The 18,719-nt window shown below is 39.8% G+C and overlaps 1 protein-coding gene across 3 annotated transcripts in view; it reads left to right on the top strand.

Annotated features, from left to right (window-relative positions):
- Window positions 1-18,473, top strand: part of ZNF536 (zinc finger protein 536) — a 338,017-nt gene extending 319,544 nt beyond the window's left edge. For all 3 annotated transcript variants that reach the window (XM_071756806.1, XM_071756805.1, XM_071756804.1), the window contains one exon: window positions 17,185-18,473. In XM_071756806.1, coding sequence (XP_071612907.1) covers window positions 17,185-17,420 — 236 coding nt within the window. In that variant the 3' untranslated portion in view covers window positions 17,421-18,473. The remainder of the gene's footprint in view (window positions 1-17,184) is intronic.
- The last annotated feature ends 246 nt before the right edge of the window (window positions 18,474-18,719 follow it).

The raw sequence follows: 18,719 nt of genomic DNA, 5'->3' as shown, positions 1-18,719 counted from the left end.
ATTTTATTACAAAACAGATGGACAAGTACTGTATTTTACCCATTTCCCCTTGTGCCCATGAGCGCTGACAATGAAAACTACAGCTCCTATAAAGTGCTGATCAAATTGTGAAGAGGTGGCCTTTCCCAGCAGCCTGGCACACTCTAGCATTATCCCAGCTTATAAATAAACGGATGGGCTGAGCCACTTCGGCTTTTTTTCTTTTTTTTTTCCTTTCTTTTTTTTTTTTTTTTTTTTTTTTTTTTTTTTCCTCTTAGTCCTTACCAAGATAATTGAGGATCATAATGGTGGGAAAGGACTGCAGTCATCATTCGCTGCCTGTCAGGTATCAGTACTCATCTTCGTGTCATCCGTCACCATTGAACCACTCTGTCATCTTTCCCCAGCCTTCAGCGCCGCTCCTTCTCATCGTGTTCATTATCTCCGGCTCCGACCAAGCCCCCTCCCCCAGCCCCTGTAAATGCATCTTTGTGCGACTCTCAGTCTTCTGATTATGAATCGATGATCATGTGGTGTAAGAGAGATAGATGGCTTTTAGTTCCATCTTGTCTTCTCTAATTGTAAAATATTAGTTACATTAGACTGTGTCTTTTGATTAATGGAACTTATTTGGAGTGGCCTCTCCCAGCCCTCCCCCTTCCAAAGTCCTCCACTGACTTTTGAGAATTGAGTGATTTCACTTAAAGCAGACAAATAGGCCCTTCAGCAAGGAGATAGCTAAGCTCTAATATTGTGGGCAAAGCAAGCTCGCAGAGCCAGAGTTGTTTGCCTGTGCCTGTGTGTTTTTAAAGAAAAGCTTCAACTCTGGCTAGACAAATACAGACCATTTATAAACATACGTAGAGCTGTGCTATTGTGCAAATCCAGCAATTCTTATAAAGCTGCAAAACAGGACATAAGGCTGAATGCCTTCTGAATTAAATTAATCTTAGATAGGAATTAAGAGCATCCTCGCTTTCACTTTGGATGAAACAGGTCAGTCCAGAACTTTGATATATTAATGCTAGCGTGAAGTGTTATCTTAATACTCTCTTTTATACTTACAGGACATATCATCAACCAAATGTCTCTTCCTTGTACATCTGACACTGCGAGACATTCGTCCTTTAATACAGAATTTATCTTATTTGGCACTATTTACCTAAACATGGTCTGTTGATAAAGTCCTTGCTGTACAAATGGAAAGGCAGTTGACTAAATCCCTTATTATAAATAATCACTGTCTATCTTTCAGTGTAAATTCAAGGACATGTTCACTTTCAAGCTATCAGTTCAATTAGAAAAGGTCTATTCACTGTCGATGTCTATATCTCATGGAAATAGGAAAGCACAGTTAATAAACAAATCAAACTATTTTAAAAAATAGCACAGTGGATTATGAATTCTAGAGCCCATGCTGGTGGTGACACGCTCAGGACACGTGCTATACAAAAATATACGCAAACATTTTTATCTAAATCTTTTATGCTACCTTCAGGATTTAAAACTGACCTTTGTGCCTTACTCTCTTGTTTCCCCCTGGCCCAGTACTCAAACCTTTAACATTATTTCAAAAGATACTGCCTATAATATACCTTCCATATATTAAAATTTAAAGAATAAGTTTATCAGTGTCTAAAATGCTACTTAAGCTTTATTCCATTTACTTCTTTCTATTAAAGAACAGGGAAGCATTTGGGAGCTGTTGAATGATTGTGTGTAGAAAAACAGCTCAGGACAAATGCCTGCAACAGAGCTGGGATACAGGAGTAGGGGCTCAGGGTCTGAGGGCTGCCCTTGCTTTAGCTGATGTTCCTGTGACACTGGGGAAGTTTCATATTTCTGAAAGGCTCTTGCTGTAGTAGCCACATGATTACAGAAAAATCTCTCTCTTTTTATAAAAAAAAGTAACTCTTTAGCCCTTCGGGTAATGGAAAATGCTTGAAAGCAGGAATCTAGAAAGCTGGGAAAAGTCCAAAAAGAAAGCCAGAATTTATTTATTTTAAATATATCTATATATCTACATAGATAACACAATGTTAATCACATCCTGTGGAACTTAAAGGAGCTTTTCCAGTCGTCTAGCTCTTGGTAGCCAGAGGCTCATACTGGAAGGGCTCTGCATACAAGGTCAGCCCTGCTCTCCTGCCTCTGCCTGCAGCTCCAGTCTTGCATTTGTCTTTGAGATCGGAATTTGGCTCCTGATGGGTATTTCCATGCTGTATTTACCACCCTAGAAGGAGTGATTATAGTTAATGGAAGAATTTCAGTTGACTTCTCAATATGTATTGAGTTGACCTTTAAGTTAAACTACAGATTAATTTTTTTTAGTCATCTCTTTAAATACATTTATAGACCTCTCTGTTCTGATTAGTGTAATGGTAGAGAAAAGTTACCTGGGTCAGATTATTTGTTGAAATCAGAGGAACTGCATGGCTTCTCCAGAAGGCAAATATTTTGGCCCACTCTAACCACTGTATACATTAGTTTGTTTGCAAAATTATTTTGGTTTATACACAGGGGCACCCAAGTGGGTATCAGTTTGCTTGAAAGCCAGGAGCCTACCATTGATTTTATCTAAGTAAACCTTCTCTCTGGAAGACGATGGGAGTCAATGAAGCTTATGTGAGATCAAGTGGCTCTGGCTTAGTCAGCAGGGCTTGGAGCAAGGCTTCTGTGTGTCAGGTACTGATGTCAGGATCCTTTGCCTCTTTACTACCTCGTATGCTGTATTTGGCTTGATTTATTTAAGATAGGTATCAATCACTTTTACTCCAAATCATCCAAAAAATTTTTCCAGACAGAAACTCTAAATGGACCCTTTGTGTCACACTGACCACGGAAACTTCAGTATCTTGGACTCCCACAATTTCATTCAAAATAAAATACTCAGTAGCACCTGATCCTCTGTGAGTGCTGCCTGCCACAGAAGTTATTGGAAGAGGGGTTTTGGCTTTATTTCCTTTAACATCTAATGGATTTGCTGCGTGTTCATCCTGTGCCTTTTGCCAGGTGGCAGCTCTGGGGTTTAGGGACATGGTTAAGAGCTAAAGCCATCCCTCAGCTGGCTCCTGTATGTATTGCACACACACCAATAGACAACACCCAGAGGGTGCTGCGTGCAACCCATATAGCATCCAGCCAGCTCCCAGGGACCTCTGGTTATGCAAAAATTACCACCCTCCCAATTAGCAGCCAGCGGTGTCTTGCTGACCGGGGGTCTCCAGCCTGCAGGGGATGGGCTGGTGGCCTCTCACCCACTCAGCATCCTCCTGGCCCTAGGTCTCTTTATACTGGGAGTGAATACCACGTAAAAATAAATGCAAAAATAAATACAAAAGGAGCAGGGATTCAAAATGAAACAATGTAATGTGCCAGCTTTTAGCCCCAGGCAAATTTTCATGTCTCTCTTACGAATCTTTGTAAGTAACGATTAGGCTACAAGGCCTCAGCTCGGAGACAACTTACACTCATGTATTGTATAAGCACATGTGTGTTTCCCCAGAAATCTGCAGGATGACTTACAGGCTTTATAGTGTGTATAACCTTCAGCCGTTTGCTGAATCAGGGCCTAAATACTGAAATATTCTTTAATAGTGCTGGCTCCACATTGAAACTCGAGAAGGCACATTTCCCTCTCAGTGTCTCTCCATAAGACTCATCAATGATAATGGAGTTACATTAGGCATATCTAAAGTTAATTATACAGTTACCTCCCTCTAGGCCCCTGTTTGTCAAAGAGAATATGATAAAAAAAAAATCCTCTGTCTTCTAACATCTATTTTTATTTGAATTTTGATCTGCCATCTAGATGAAAGGGCACACTAAGAAGACCTTGGTTAGGTGGGTCTGGATGTTTGTGATCTGAGAGCCAGTTTGGGAAACATTAAGAAAGCCTGCAGAAAAAAAATCTGTCGAAATCAAAGCAAAAGAAATATTTAGGGCAGGTTGTTAATGAATGGTAGCACATTCCTTTTTAAAAAGAAGTGAGTACCTTTTAGTGAGTTTAGATGTTTCAACTGGAGAAAACAAAGGCTAGTGCTCACTAAAAACTCTGGAATTTATAATGTAGAGAGGAGGTTTGATGAACCAGTAGAGCTGGAAATTCTGCAATTTGCTGCGCAATAAAAAAAGAAGCAATTTTTTATGTTTGGCTGTTTTTTAAAAACATGATCTTGCAGTTAAATATGGTGAATCAAAATCCTCTAGCCCAAATGTATGTCTTGGTTTTGTTACATGTGCATGTTTCTGAGGAATGGCAGGTTTGTCTAGGGATCCAGTAGCTTTGACAAACTCCAGTTTACAGTATCTGAACTGTGCTCAGTTGCTAATGCCTTATGCATGAAAGATCTTAGCTTGACAGCTAAGAAAAATGTCTTTTTTAGTTGGAGCAGGATACAATTTGGAAATTAAAAAAACCCAACCTTCTTTGTTAAGAGATTTGTTCTACGAAAGTCCAGTCAGGAACCTTCTAGTACTTAATAAAGTCAAATTCTTCACTGAGTGCTCCTGGGATCTCTCTGGAAGCCAACGGGAGATGCACACGAGTACCAAGGGCAGCATCGTGCCCTTAGGACTGAATTTCCCAACTGACTATTCTTTTAGACTGTCTTTTGATTAACAATCTGTTTGCAACAGGCTAGGGCCAGAGAGGCAGCATATACCCAACTGTTCAAATTTGTGGCAAAATATTCTACAGAGAACTCCTTAATAAAAATCAACTTGCTCCAATAGTCATTGAGAAATACCTCAACTGTTAGCAATCCATTGAAAGATGAGCTGGAAAAAAATTAAAAAATACAAAAGGACATCAAAGAGGTTCTCATTCCCAGTCTATTGCTCTATTTAAGGGTCCTATAATTCGGTGAGGTTGTGTGCTAAATAATTTGTAAGCCTTCAGAACATCCAGGTTATTGTTTGTGGACAGATGGTGCATCACATTTTATTGCTTATTCCTTCTGTGGTTTCTCATATGCAGGACTGATGTGCACTCTGAAGTCTTTGTTTCCTTGCTAAAATCTCTAATCTAAAACAGGCAATCAAGCACACAGACAGTGCTTCAGAAAGCATAATCATAGTTTTAAAGGGGGAAAAAACATTTCGGCTGCAGTTAGGAAGCAGATGTGTTCCCTGAAAATGCAAAAGGTTATCAGAAGTATTAAAATAGGAAAATAGATACAGAATTCGGGAGTGCCGGAGAGAGCGTGTATTTTATTTCAGTACTGCAGGGTAGGTGTGCCTTTTCCTAGGCTACCTGCTTTGTATCTGGCTCTCTGTGGAGCTGGTGCAGTGAAAAGCCTTGGGAGATCAGCTTTTGCTTCCACCTTTCCCCCTGAGATCGGCAGTCTTTGTCTTTTACAGGCAAGGAGCAGCCGTGTTGTGATCCTGGAACTGCTGCTGCCCCGAAGAGTTAAATCATGTTGATATACAGGAAGGAAATGGAAGAGACTAACTCCACTCTTTTCTTCCTACGGATTTTTCTTTTTATTCTGAAGATAGAATTACTGTTTGTAAGCATCTGAAAGTCATTAGTGGCTCTGCAGTCTGTCAGGTGCCGACGCAAAAAACTGCTGAAACTGAACGGGTTCCTGTGCGGAGTGCTGGGAATTTGTCATGTGCTGATGAGCAGTTATAATAATATATGAGCAAATCACAAGCATTCTGCAAATTAATCAAATTTTTTTCCCCTTCTCCCTTGTCTCTGGGAGAGTGGCTTTGCCGGCAGACGTAGGTGAAGCAGTTTTACTCACAGATGGTAGCTCTGGCATCAGATGGAATTTATATAACAGTAATTCTGATTTCCTGCCAAAGTAGCACTGAAAACACCAGGGAGATTGTACAAGACAAGTCATGTGGTTTTGCTGAGGTTGTTGTGGGAAGTTTAAGGGGGGAAATCTCAAATTTTCCTCTTTGCATTTATTGTTTTAGCCTGAAGGGCCAGAAATCGTACGCCATTCTGCCATAGGCGAAATCCAACACATCTTTTTTTATGAATTGCACTGAAAGAGTGCTTCCCAGCTGTTGCAACTGCTGGTGGGGAGGGAGCCACATGACTCCTCATCCTTTCCCTTTCCTTACAAGGATTAAAGGAGGGAGGGTTCAAAAGGTTGCTGCACTACATGGTGGAGTGAGGCAGGGTCTCCCTTCCCAGGAAGCAATGCCATGTTCACTTAGGCTGTACTCCCTCTGGCATAACAGAGTGGGGGGGCTCTCAGGAGCCTCAGTAAACATAGCAGCAAGGCTCTTGCTCCTCATTAAAAAAGGGTTGTTTTTTTTTTTTTTTGAACGAGGTTAGTTGGGTAGATTAAGGCTTTATTTGCGTCTCCGCTGACATTTACCATTTGATCAGTAAAAAGCAGAAATGTAGGGAATTTTACCCATTGAGAGTAAGTGCTTGGTGCCCTTGTTACACAGGCAAAGCATGTACCGGTGTGATGGTGGGTCCAATCCTGACCTCCTTCTGAGTGGTGCAGCTCTTTTCAGACAGGGGCTGAAGCCAGGATGCCTGAAGAGAATCAGGCCCTGTGGCTTTTGAATCCAGTCGCGCTTCTAAAAACAAAAGCAATCTTCCCTAGAAAAATATTATGGGGTTTTTATAATAGCAGGGTATTGAGTAATGCATGGGGCATAGCAAGACTGCTGTGACACTAAAAGAAAAAAATAGAGGTGAGCAGAACGGGAGAACTTTCAGGGGCTGTTTTTAATAAAGAGGTGAATTCTTTCTGCAGTAGGAAAAATGATAAAAAGATGGCGTATCAGCTACATTATGCAACAAAGTAATGCTGCTGTGTTTTTATAATGTAAGGCACTGCCCATTTGTTTTGGTTTACGTGACTGCAGTGAAATAAGTGGATTAGACTGAAACTTTAGCATGCTTCATTGCAGCTGGTTGCAGACATCTGTCATTCCTCAGCCATACATTCTGGATCATGCCAAGAAGAAAAAGCAAAGTCTGACACCTTTCATTTTAGAGAGCCTTTTATAGAAAGAAAAAGAGAAGGGGAGAAAGCATTTCCTTTATGACTTAAAAAGAGACACTTTTTCTGCAACAACATGACCAATACTTTCCAGGGGGAGAGGTCCTGCAAAGCTAATGCTCAATTTATTCTTTGCAGCCTTTTAATTTTTAGTCTTTGAGGTCCTGGCTTGTTGAATGGGATATGATAAAACTATGTGGGTTTAATTTTTAGTCTTTGAGGTCCTGGCTTGTTGAATGGGATATGATACAAATATGTGGGGTGGGTTTTTTTTTGTTTTGTTTTGGGTTTTTTGTTGGCTGTGGGCTTGGGGTTTTTTTTGTTTGGTTTGGTTTGGTTTTTGTTGTGTTTTGTTTTTAACAGAGCCATTAGGTGTATGTACACCTACTTAGGAGATGTGCTGGTGAGAGGTGGGCTGCTGTGGGTCCCCTCTGGGGCTGCACCCGTGGTTGTTTGGTGCAGCGGTGGCACAGAACACTGAGGCATCAACAATAATGAGTGAATTATTCTGAAACACCAAATCCCATAAACAGATATTAGTACTGGTGTAGTGAAATGATTAGAGGGGTTGTGAGCTACTTGTGGATAATTTGAAATGCTAGTTATTAGTGAGCTGGATATTTATTTACTTAAAGTGTTTTGGTTTTCTTCATTCTCTTTACTAACATGCTGCTGTAGATAGATAACCATGAGGTATGTGATGAGTTGTAATGTGACAAAATACTGACTAAATTACCCCAGTTACGTAACAGCAACAACTAAAATCAAAGGAGAATGTGCTTAGCCTAAGTGACATCACAGATTCAGAAAACAATTATTCTAGTTTAAGGTCCCACTTCAGCAAACGTTATGGCACATGGATAATTCCATCACTTGAAACTGAGATGATCTGTGGGCCATGGGACTGACTGGGAGACTCCTGACCCTTCCCTTACTGTGCTTTTGGGGCAGGTGTCTGTGCTGTGCAGGCTGCCTGGATGTCCTGTTCAACACCAGCTGGGGATACGACATTGAAATGTGGGCAGGAAAACTTTAGAAAGCTGATTATGGGATTTTTGAAACTCCATTCCGTCAAATAAAAATAAATAAGCTCAAGCCAGTTGCCCCGAGTGAAAGAGAAATTGATATTGTATTTATGAATTGCTAGGCAGAATAAAGGACATTTGGTAGCAAAATACCACCACTGACAAGGCCTTTCCTATCAGAACTTCTGAACTGCACAATTTCTTTACTAAAATATCAGTGCTACTGGTACAGCATTTATTCTGGGAAATCATAAGTACATTAAATTCAAATAGAGCTGCATTCCAGAAGTCCTAAATACTCCCTTAAATAATAAATATTTACTGAGATAATTAAAAATATGACAGAACATTAGACAGAAAACTTGTAAATGAGCTAGTAGGAAAACTGAGATATTTTGCTGGGGGGGGGGGGATTAGAATGGGAATGTAATGTTATTGATGTGATTAAACCAAGTAAAGAAGTCAACAGATTTCTTTAATTGCAGTATGTAAGTAAAGGCAAAGGTGGGACTGGGAATATGTAATTTTGATAATCAGAAGAACTGGGGGTTTGTTAGTCTGAAAGAAAAGCCTGCCATTTACCTTCCAAACAGGTTTCTTCACGTGCAGTCTGCTTGGATCTGCAACAGATGAGAGACAAAGCTGTCAGAGGGCTACTTCAGGGGCTCAGGTGCCTCTCCCTGCCAGGCAAAGATGTGGGGACATGCAAGCTGTGCCTCTGGGCTTGGGGAGAGTTAGAACTGGTACAGAACAGGGGGCACGGCTGGGCAGAAATGATTTTATCTTTGGTCTAACTGTTGTGAGTTTAGGATCATAAAGGGTATTTTGATTGAGGAATTTATAAATTGCCGTAACTATTGGAATTATAAACTTAGTCAGAAATGGCCTGCTTTTTACAACAGGAACCTAGTGTCCTTGATAAGAACCCTGGCCTCCACTTATGTGTATAAACCAAAGTAAATAAATATGAAAAATTAAATATAATTAAATTTTCCAAAGCATGGGACAACGATAGTCTGACATTTCAAGCTCAATCAATGACAGCATTCCCACTAACCTCATTTGGAGCCCGCTGAGGCACCAGGCTGGTAACTCATGTTGTCATGTCCAAACCCAAACTGGGATGCTGTGGTGTGTGGGATGCTGCACTGCACTGGGCAGACACACCCTCCAGCAGCAGGCTGAAATAGGCAGGTCCTTAGAAAGAAAGTTCCTCAGCTATTTTCCAGAACATTTTTTGTTTTACAAGGTTCACATAATGTTTAATGTTTATTTAGAAGAATCTTTTCAGCTATTCTGCTGATGCTCAGGTTTTTTTTTCCCCCAAGAAAAAAAATCCCTTCCTCTTCAAAATCAGAAGTTCCTGTGTAAAAAGCTTACTCTTCTCTAAAAAGAAATAAATTTTTGTGCTATGTGTATGGAACTGAGTCCATCCTCTTCCTTTATCAGCTCTGAGAGAAATGGTAAATGTTTATTTTCCCAGAAACTGCAAGTCTCCATTTTACCATCAATGCCCCTGCTTGCTGTTTGGTAATTTGCCTGTGTTTAGTGCACTGCAGAGGGCTAACAGGTTCCTCAGTCTACCTCCAAATAATTATAATTTCTACACGTTACATAATGAAGGTAAAAAGTGTTAAATTAGAGAAGTCTTGCATAATTTTGTGACTGATTTGTTTAGTAAGTTAAAAGCAGATGCATGAAGGGCAGGGGTAGAATTTTCTTTTTCTCTTTATCACAAGTGTCCAGGTGGCTGCCAGCCTCTGCATCACACTGATCTACCTTTGGCTGCTCTGCATAGCAGGGTTGGTTTGGTTTGTTTCTTCTTTTGATTTTAAAGGGAAATTTACTCTGTGATAATCAGTAACTATAACCTTTTGAGAGAGGAATTGGAACTGTTACTTTAACTGCAGTTTTTATTTTAAGGGGAATGTGTGAAATTAACTTAATCTTTTAATAATATGTGTTAAAGACAAAGTGTAGCATCAACTTTTGCTTTTCCCTGTCATCATTAAACTCTTTAGTATATTCATCAGGAAGCTGAAATACCTATTCAGAAACACCTAGCACTGTATAATGTACTAAATCAAGAGCAGACTCCACCTTTGATTACATTTCAGAAAAGCCATGAAGGTATCTGAGGGTTTAATTTGATCCAAGTAAAAATCAAAGCAAATTAATTGCAGAGTAGGTCTTTTCATTCTCCAGATCTTCTGCAGCCAGTGATGGTTCAGTCATTTGCCATGAAGTTATTGCAGGTGCCTGTACACTTAGTGTCCATCTTGGTAAAACACCAGAACCCCAGTGCCACACGGTGGTTGTGGGATGGTTGCTGCCTCAGGACAGCGCCCTACACTACAATAATCCCTGCAAGGAATTCCTTCTGGATCACTAATCTGCCACAATTTGACTTTACAGGTGGATAAATCCTACTACCTTTAGGGCAATTTTCCCAAACATCCGTAATGCATTTATTTAGGATCAAGCTGGTGGCCATGTTTTGCCATGAGCTGGGTCTTTACCCAACCTTGTCCTCCCCTAATGAAGATCTTTCCTGCACCCACTGTGAGAAGAAGGCTGTTACAGATGGGATGTGTTTGGGCCTGAGATGGGTCAGCTCGATTTTAGTATTAGAGTCTGGTCTGTATTAGCCAGAGGAGATTTATGTACATAGTCAGGTGCCTCTTATCATGAACTATTCCTTTGATTAGTCTTAGGACTATTTTCAGGATTGAGACTGGTAATAAAGGACTCCAGCTGAATGTAGGGTAGTCAGAGGGCTGCCATAGTTTTTGGTTTCCATAACTTTGGTGGGTGAAGCTTTGGTGTGCAGAGCTTTAATGGGTGAAGACATTCCTGGGCCTTCCTAAAATGCAGCTAGTTCTGCTTTTTTGGTATATACTTCTACAGTAAATAATTAAAAAAACTTCATGCAAGGCTTTTCATTTTTATGGCTTTTCCTGGTCAACATGAAATAGAGAGTTTTAAAATTTTAATTTCCTTTTTTGTAATCCAATAGACATATAAACTTCACAGAAAATTGTAATTTTCCCAGAAGACCATCTTGGTTGGTCCTGGACCTGTGTGTAAACAAACATATACTTTTCAATTGTTTTATAAAAACTTTTATTACATACATGAACCTGATTGGATGTACTTTAATCTGTCTGGCATTTTGGGAGTTTCATAAAATGCATATTTTGAGACCAATAAAGTGGAATGGCTCAATCAGAGCCATTATTGTCTATTGGACAAATATATTTATTCAGCTTTTTCCCCATCCATACTGTTATGCTCCAGATCAGAATGGCTGCTTTAGAGCCATTCTGCTCTCCTGGGTACAGCACAGAGTACTTGGGACGTTTGTTGTGGGTAGTAAATGTATTTATGAAAATTTATACATTAAAAAAAGGAAATCACACTAGCCAAGATTTAAATGAAAATAGTTCTCCCTTTGCAAATGCTTGTTACTACTCTATTATAGTATTATTTTAAAATGGCAGCATTCACCAAGATGCCCGGGACCCAGAGGTCTGTGTTAGGAGAAAGCAGTGAGTTCAAGCCCAGCAGTCATGGCCAGAGAACTGGAGACACTCACCAAGTCTTTCTTCCTACACGGAAAGCAGAGAGCCACCGCTGCCTGCTCTGACTTCTGAGGCAACACACACTTCATCTGCTTAAAGATGAGTGTACCTCAGATAGAAGCTTGGGTAGGAAGAAAAGATTTAGAGCAGCTCTTCCCAGGGAGGTGGGGGCTCACTGAAGGTTTGAATGTGGCTTGCTGACTTTGCAGTGCAGCAGATGTGTGGTACATGGACCGTTCCAGCAGCAGTGTTGTGGGACTGAGCATCCCGGTGCAGGAGGCAGTGCCCATCCATCCTCAGCCACTGCAGCTGGTCCTGCAGGAGTGCCAGGTCATAGCCAGAGGTGGTCCTGGCCATTTGGGATTGCTACAGCAGCCCAGGAGGTCAAGTCCAGATCTTCAGCATCCCAAATCTCAACTAAAGAGATTTGCCTCCAAGAAATTTAAGCCTTTGAGACTTTTCAAATGTTTCTTGGTGAGGGAGTAATTTACTCGTCTCAAAGAGGTAATCGCTGTTCTTTTTGAATTTCACCAAAAGGATATTCTTAAATCAAGCAAAGAAATCTGAAATGAGTTTACTGTATTGCATTGCAGTAACTGCTGTAGCCATTGGCCATTTAAGGAAAAATATTCTGTCAGATAATCATGCCCATTTCTGCATTTTAAGGGGACAAATGTCATATCGAAGAAACACATTTTATTCAGGACTTAATTATAATTTATAGTACATTGCACACAGCATTTGTTTTCTCTTCATCATTTATTGCTCTTCTGCCTTTTCCCTAAATTTATGCATTAAATTGTGTGTCTGTATGCATGTATCTGTGTGTATATATGTACACATATGCAATATAAAAAGTGGTGTAGTGGGGACAACAGACGGCTTCTGCGTGATGTATTATTGGCATTTTTCTTTCAAATTACTGTTTTCTTGCTGCTTTGGGAGAAAGCCATGATTTTGCTGTGATTAGTACACTTTTAACAATCTGGAATAAATTCCTGATCTTATTCATGTGACTAGTCCAATGCCCATTTTTATGTTTTAGTGCAAACCCCTACATATGTGCCTGTAATACCACAGAAATAAGATGTTTCTTTGTGGAAATTTTTATAGAATTTGGATCCTGATCAAATATTTTTAGAAGTGGAGAATTAATGCGGCTTGACCATGTAAATGATTTTTTTAATGAAAAAGACTTTAGTATTCATCATTCTCTCTCTCTCTCTCTTTCTCTCTCCCTTGTTTGTGTAGTGCTTTGTGCTAATCTTAAATAATGGATCCATATCAAAGTTAATAAATTAGTAACTATTAGCAATGTTTGGATTACAGTAAGTAGCCCAATGACACTTCATTGACATTGACTTTTTATATGTTCCAATAATACATTTTGAGTTTTAAAGATAAAACAAAGGAGAATTGTTTTGGCAAGTACATGAATTATGAACAATATGCAGGCAAGGGGTTTGTTTAAATCCAAGGCCCCTGCTTTAAGTATACTTTCCTTTAAATGGTCCTAAAATCCAGACTGTGAGATCCATGTCTTTCTCAAAACCTACATTTTCTTACTCTGGCTGATGCACCATGTTGGGCTGCATCAGTCATGCCATGTTATGAAACAACACAATGTGACTGATGCAGGCTGACATGATGTGTCACAAAGCAACATGTCAGATCACAAACTTGAAAGAAAAGAAACTTTTTTTTTTTTTTTCCAAAGCTTAAATTAATGAAGCAGCATATATTTTTAAAAAGCTGGACTAGTTTTAGACATTGAGAGATTTTTTTCTGAATATTAGTCCCACAGAAAAGTTCTTCATCCTGACTAGAAAAATATTTTCCATCCACGCTCCTTGGGCTCTCCAGACTGCAGTCAAAACCAGGGATAATGATGATCCTAGGTCATTGCTGCTGCTGCTCCCTTGCTGAACCTGACCCTGGAAGGTCTGGATCCCTTTCTGAGGACAGTCTTCAGCAGGTGTCAAAGGTGGTTAACCTTGCTGAGAAAATCTGCACATTTAAAAATGTTCTTGGGAGTTCATCTACCACTCTTGTCATTTTAGCTATTTTTAATTATTATTTTCTACTGTTTGATTTCTTTAGACTGTCAGCTTCCACCCAGAGCATTATAAAGTCTCTTCACACACTCAGTGACAGACTTCATAGAGCATTGCTCTGCAGCAGGATTATTTCAGCTGCAAACAATATTTTGTCCTCTATCCTCACATTTTGAACAGAGAAAGATGCACCATCATTTGCCCTGCCTTGTTGGCCCACCTTTAGTTTAATTCTCCTTACTACAAATGCAATGCATTACACACTATCTCGTGAACTATCAGGAAGATTTTTTTTTTTTAAAGGGCTTTCATATGATTTTAATGGAAGATATATAGTGGGTAAGATATATATGAACTGTAGCTTGCTAAGAAAGAACCTACCAACTGCTCTGCTGCTAGATAAAGCGTTATAAATTTATTGCCAACTTATCTGGGAAGGGTTATTTTAAGAGCCTGCTGCCCACAACAAGTTTTTGAGCTAAAATTAATGGATAGGGTACCTGAGAGAAATGGGCATTTTTCTTCACCCCTTAGTTACAAGCAAATTGCAGATATTGTTATCTTTGCAAATGAGAATAATCTCTAGTTTTTGTACTACTTCTGCTGTAAACAATGTACCGCTTGCTTCCCTATGACCCTCACTCTGTATACATATTTATATATTATTCATACCAGATTAAAAATGAATGTGCTCTTTACCACAGTTGTACTGCATAGTGACAATACAAATTAACTTATTGTGTACTTACTTTTCACAAGGCAGTGATGTGAAATTTTGATGGCCTGAAAAAGTAAGTCGTGGGGGAGGCAATGCAGAACTGAATCCTTGTAGGTGCACTTTACATTCTCTGATTTATTAAAGTGCATTGAATTAATAAATGACATTCTCTGTATGGAACTGCATGGGTTTGAAGTTGGTTTGGTGATGGGCAGAAAGAGTTTGCTTTTAGTCTGGTGCATATGAGGTGGTTGGCTCCATCCATGCTTTGTGGATTCCTTGTTTAGGATTTGTTGTTTGCAGGAAAGCATTAGGAATGCCATTTAATGACAAAACATTAAGAGCTGCTTGGTAAAATCTTACACTGTTGGCTAGTGGTACCAGTTCTTGCTAAGACTGCCCAGTGTTATTTCTGTGCTGTACAATACTTGAGGAGTTCAGAGAGTGGCTGATGGGCACGTTGTGCCTGCTCACTCCTGGAGTCCCATCACTCCTGTCTGGGCTCCTTGCAAGCTGCTCCATGAGGAGTTGTCAGGGATGTCATTGTACCTGTGCTACAGCCAGCTGCTGCCCACTGCAGCACACGAGAAGGACCCAACAAAGAGGATATCATTTTGCTTTTTCTATAGCATAGTAAATAAGGCTAAAAGGATGTTGTACCATTTGTCATAACTTAGCAGGGTGTGTTCTGCTCTTAGCCAGGGAACCAGTGAGAGAATGAAACATTGGAAATACTGAAAGGGAGCTTCTTGGTGTAGTCTCACATCTCAGTGGGTGTGACAGTGGCAGTCTTTTATCTTTTGGCAAAAGGGAAAAATCAATTCAGTTCTTCAGTGGAGCAAGTCTCCTTCCCCTTTATATACCCTACCCAGTTAGTTTGGAGAGTGATTCCAGTTTTCAAAACTATTATATTCAAAAATTTTCAAGCGTATTTGTGCTTCTGTATTGATTTTAGGACTGAATCTAAGAGGCACTGGGGACACCTTCAATCTCCTTGTTGACTATTTCCTCATATCTTCCAGCTGAAATTTTTCCATAAAAGCCCAATCCAATTTCTGTGACATTATCTATGTAGGTTTCTTCCATTGCTTTTGCAATGAAATTTTCCACTGAAATTTGACTTTGTAATGATTAGCAGCTTACAGATCTAATTTCTTTTTCCTTATGAAGTTGTTGAGGAAAATGTCTTTCTTTATCCCAACCCACATTCCATCTCAAGTCTTATGGATTTACATGGATGTTGGAGGTCTTGGGGAAGCGGTCACAGTTCTGGGAGTTCTCAGTTTGTAAAAGCAGAGGGTGGAGGGGATCTTTTCTCCTTGAGGAAAGAAACAGGCCTGTAGTCCTGGGGCATGGGCTTAGGTAACTGGACTGGACTTAATACTTCTCTCCTCTGGGTAGCAGTGTGTTTGGGAGGTCTCAGACTTCAAGCAGTAGTTTTATGTTACAGTAAAAATGGCAGGTTATTGGAGCACCCAGAGCACTATTGCACATGCAGGTCAGTTTACTCTGCTAGAGATGCTCATGCTGGTGTGCCAGCCATGGAATGAAGTTAAACTCAGGCTCCTGTCTCTGCTGGGAGGATTACAGCAGCATTCACACTCCAGTATGGGTGACATCAAACCAGTGCACAACAAGGGTGTATTTGCTTATCTGTTAAATTTCTACTTAAAACCGAGGTGAAATGGTGCCAGACTCTTCCCACATAGCAGGAGGCATATCCCTCCTCCTCTGCTACACCAGTGTCTGGTTTATGCCTGCTAGGTAGTACCATGACAGCAAAGGAAACTGTGCTCTTCAGCTGTGGAGAAAGGGTATTGTTTTTCACTTATCCTTGCTTTATGTAGATGGTCTGGCACATTTATTTATTCATTTATTTGAGCAAATTAAAGAAAGCTAAGCACATTTGACCTCAGATGGTCCTGGTTTAAGTTAATTTGAGAGACAAAGCCCATAAAGTTCCAGTAAAACACATCAACAACTTCCCAGCATAGGTTGAAATGTGATTGCTGAAACATAACCTTCAAAACCAGATACAGCATGAACACTCAAAGTCACAATAATCTGAAAAATATGGGAGAGTATATTGATAGCCTTACATAAAAGTGATATCTTTCATTCATGTCTTCATTTTGCAATCCTTTGCTGTTTCATCCACACCAAGTGCATCTATCAGATTTTGTGCATTAACATTCCTTCTCTAATCTGCCTTGGACATTTTATTTTAAAGCTGGCGATAACCTCAGGCCCTGCTCCAGCGAACACTTGTGTGCTTGCGTACCTTTACTCACAGGAGTAATCTCACTGGAGTAAATGTTTGCAGGTTTGAGGCCCTGGTTATCTCAGTGCATTATTTCTTTCCATTAAAAAGTAATCTGCGTGATTAAAATAAAACATACAATTCTTTACTCAGAAACCCACCCAAAGACAAAGTGTTTATTAGACTCAGGGTCTGCACATTGTCATCCTTGAATTGCACTTCAATAAAAGAGATAATTAACAAATGCAGAAGAAGGCAGTCTCCTACACAGTTGCACTGTATTTACAAGAGTTTAGTTTGGATCAGAGGCTGACGGATTTACAGTGGGATCTGTGGAAGATGATGAAACAGCTTCACTTCTCCAGAAAATCCAAAGCAGAGAATTTTTAAAAGGCAGTTTCTTTAACTAAGTGAAAAGCATGGGTTTCTTATTCTTGCTGAAGACATATGACAATGCTCTCCACCCAACAGGAGGGATTTCTGCTGGGGGAGCTCCTGCATCTTTGATTCTGTCAGACTGTGCCGCGGGCGGGTGTGTGGTGTGCAGCACATCAAGTAAAAAACTAACCAGTTTCTTGTCTGTCACACAGGTCACAGGCCTTTCCAGTGCAGATACTGCCCCTACAGTGCCTCTCAGAAGGGAAATCTGAAGACCCATGTTCTCTGTGTCCATCGCATGCCTTTTGACAACAGCCAGTATCCTGACCGCAGGTTCAAGCGCTCCAGAGTTGACTCCGAAGCTTCTGGGAATTTGGAAGAACCTGGAGCTGTCAAAGCAGGGTGCTCAGCAGAGCCAACTGAGGAGGGCAGCAAGGCCCAGGAGTGATGCTGCTGTAGCCTTTTACACCGGGCTGAGATGTGTTTGGGTGAGGGTCAGCTAACTTGCTTTCCAAGCAAAGGAATGGTGTGCAAATTCCCAGAGGTTTACAGGATGCTGGAAACATTCAAGTGTATGTATATGTACACGTACACACATGCGTGGATGTATTTATATATATTGACACACAGAGATATTCAGACGTACACACGTTGGATATATATCTAAGCACACACACATACACACTAGACACACATTCCATACACGTGTGTGTGTGTTTAAATATATATATATTACACACTCAAAATACATTTTCAGCCCTTGAAAATGGCTGCTAAACTGTTACCTGGCAACAAGTACTTCCAAACAATGTAGGTGGGATAATAAAGTGATTCAAAAATGTTAGGAGGTCATTAGTTATTTAAAAAGCAGGGCAAATTCAAACTTTAAAGTTGTCTTTGTCCAAAAATAATGCTCTTAACAGAAAAACGATACTGTCTAAACGATTTAGTGTTGCCTTGAAGATTGAGGGGCTGTGTTTTCATTGTTGAAAACACCTTTATAATATGACACCAGCTGCTGTCATTTGCCTAGCATAGTAATGAGATGTGTTGGTAGACTGCCATGGTGCCAGTCTGACTGGAGCTGTCATTGCAGAGAAAATCAATTCAAGTGGTGTTGCAACTGCAGTGTAGGAGAAACCTTAGACGGCCCATAAGCTGGGGTCAGTTCTGACCTATATTGAAAAGTATTGTGATATTACATTTTCTGTATTTTTTTAAAAATATACAACCAAATGAATCAGTGGTTAGAAAAGATCTGCAGCCCCATGTGTGATGGCAGATTTGAAATGTAATTCCATTTTTTGTAGTCATCTTGCAGTACTGAGGAAAAAGCTTTTATTCTGTTGTTTTGGGTTTTTTTCCTTGTTGATGAAGAAGTTGCTATAAATGTAGAAGTACAATATATAGAAATATTGTTTAGTAAAACTAGTCAGCCTTATCTATAGAAGGTTCTGGTGAGAAACAGAATATAGAAGGTTGGTAATTTTTTTCTTCTTGCTTTCTTTAAAACTTCTTTTAAATTTCTTTCCTTTTTTTTTTCTTTTTTTCTTTTTTTTGTCTTTTTTTTTTTCCCTTAAAAAATAACACAACACAGACAACAAACTTAAATGAAGGATTTCCCAGTCATGGTTAATTTTCATGTGTTAGTTTTTTGTAAGTGTTACAGACATAGTGCAGAAGTTTCTTCTGGAGCAAGCTCTTATAAAGTAGCTTGACCTAAAATATTGAATCCAAACTTACTGCT

This window comes from Heliangelus exortis, chromosome 13 (assembly GCF_036169615.1).
Source record: "Heliangelus exortis chromosome 13, bHelExo1.hap1, whole genome shotgun sequence".
Classification (NCBI taxonomy): Eukaryota; Metazoa; Chordata; class Aves; order Apodiformes; family Trochilidae; genus Heliangelus; species Heliangelus exortis.
Note: the sequence above shows the minus strand (reverse complement) of the source record. Positions and strands in the feature narration are given on the sequence as shown.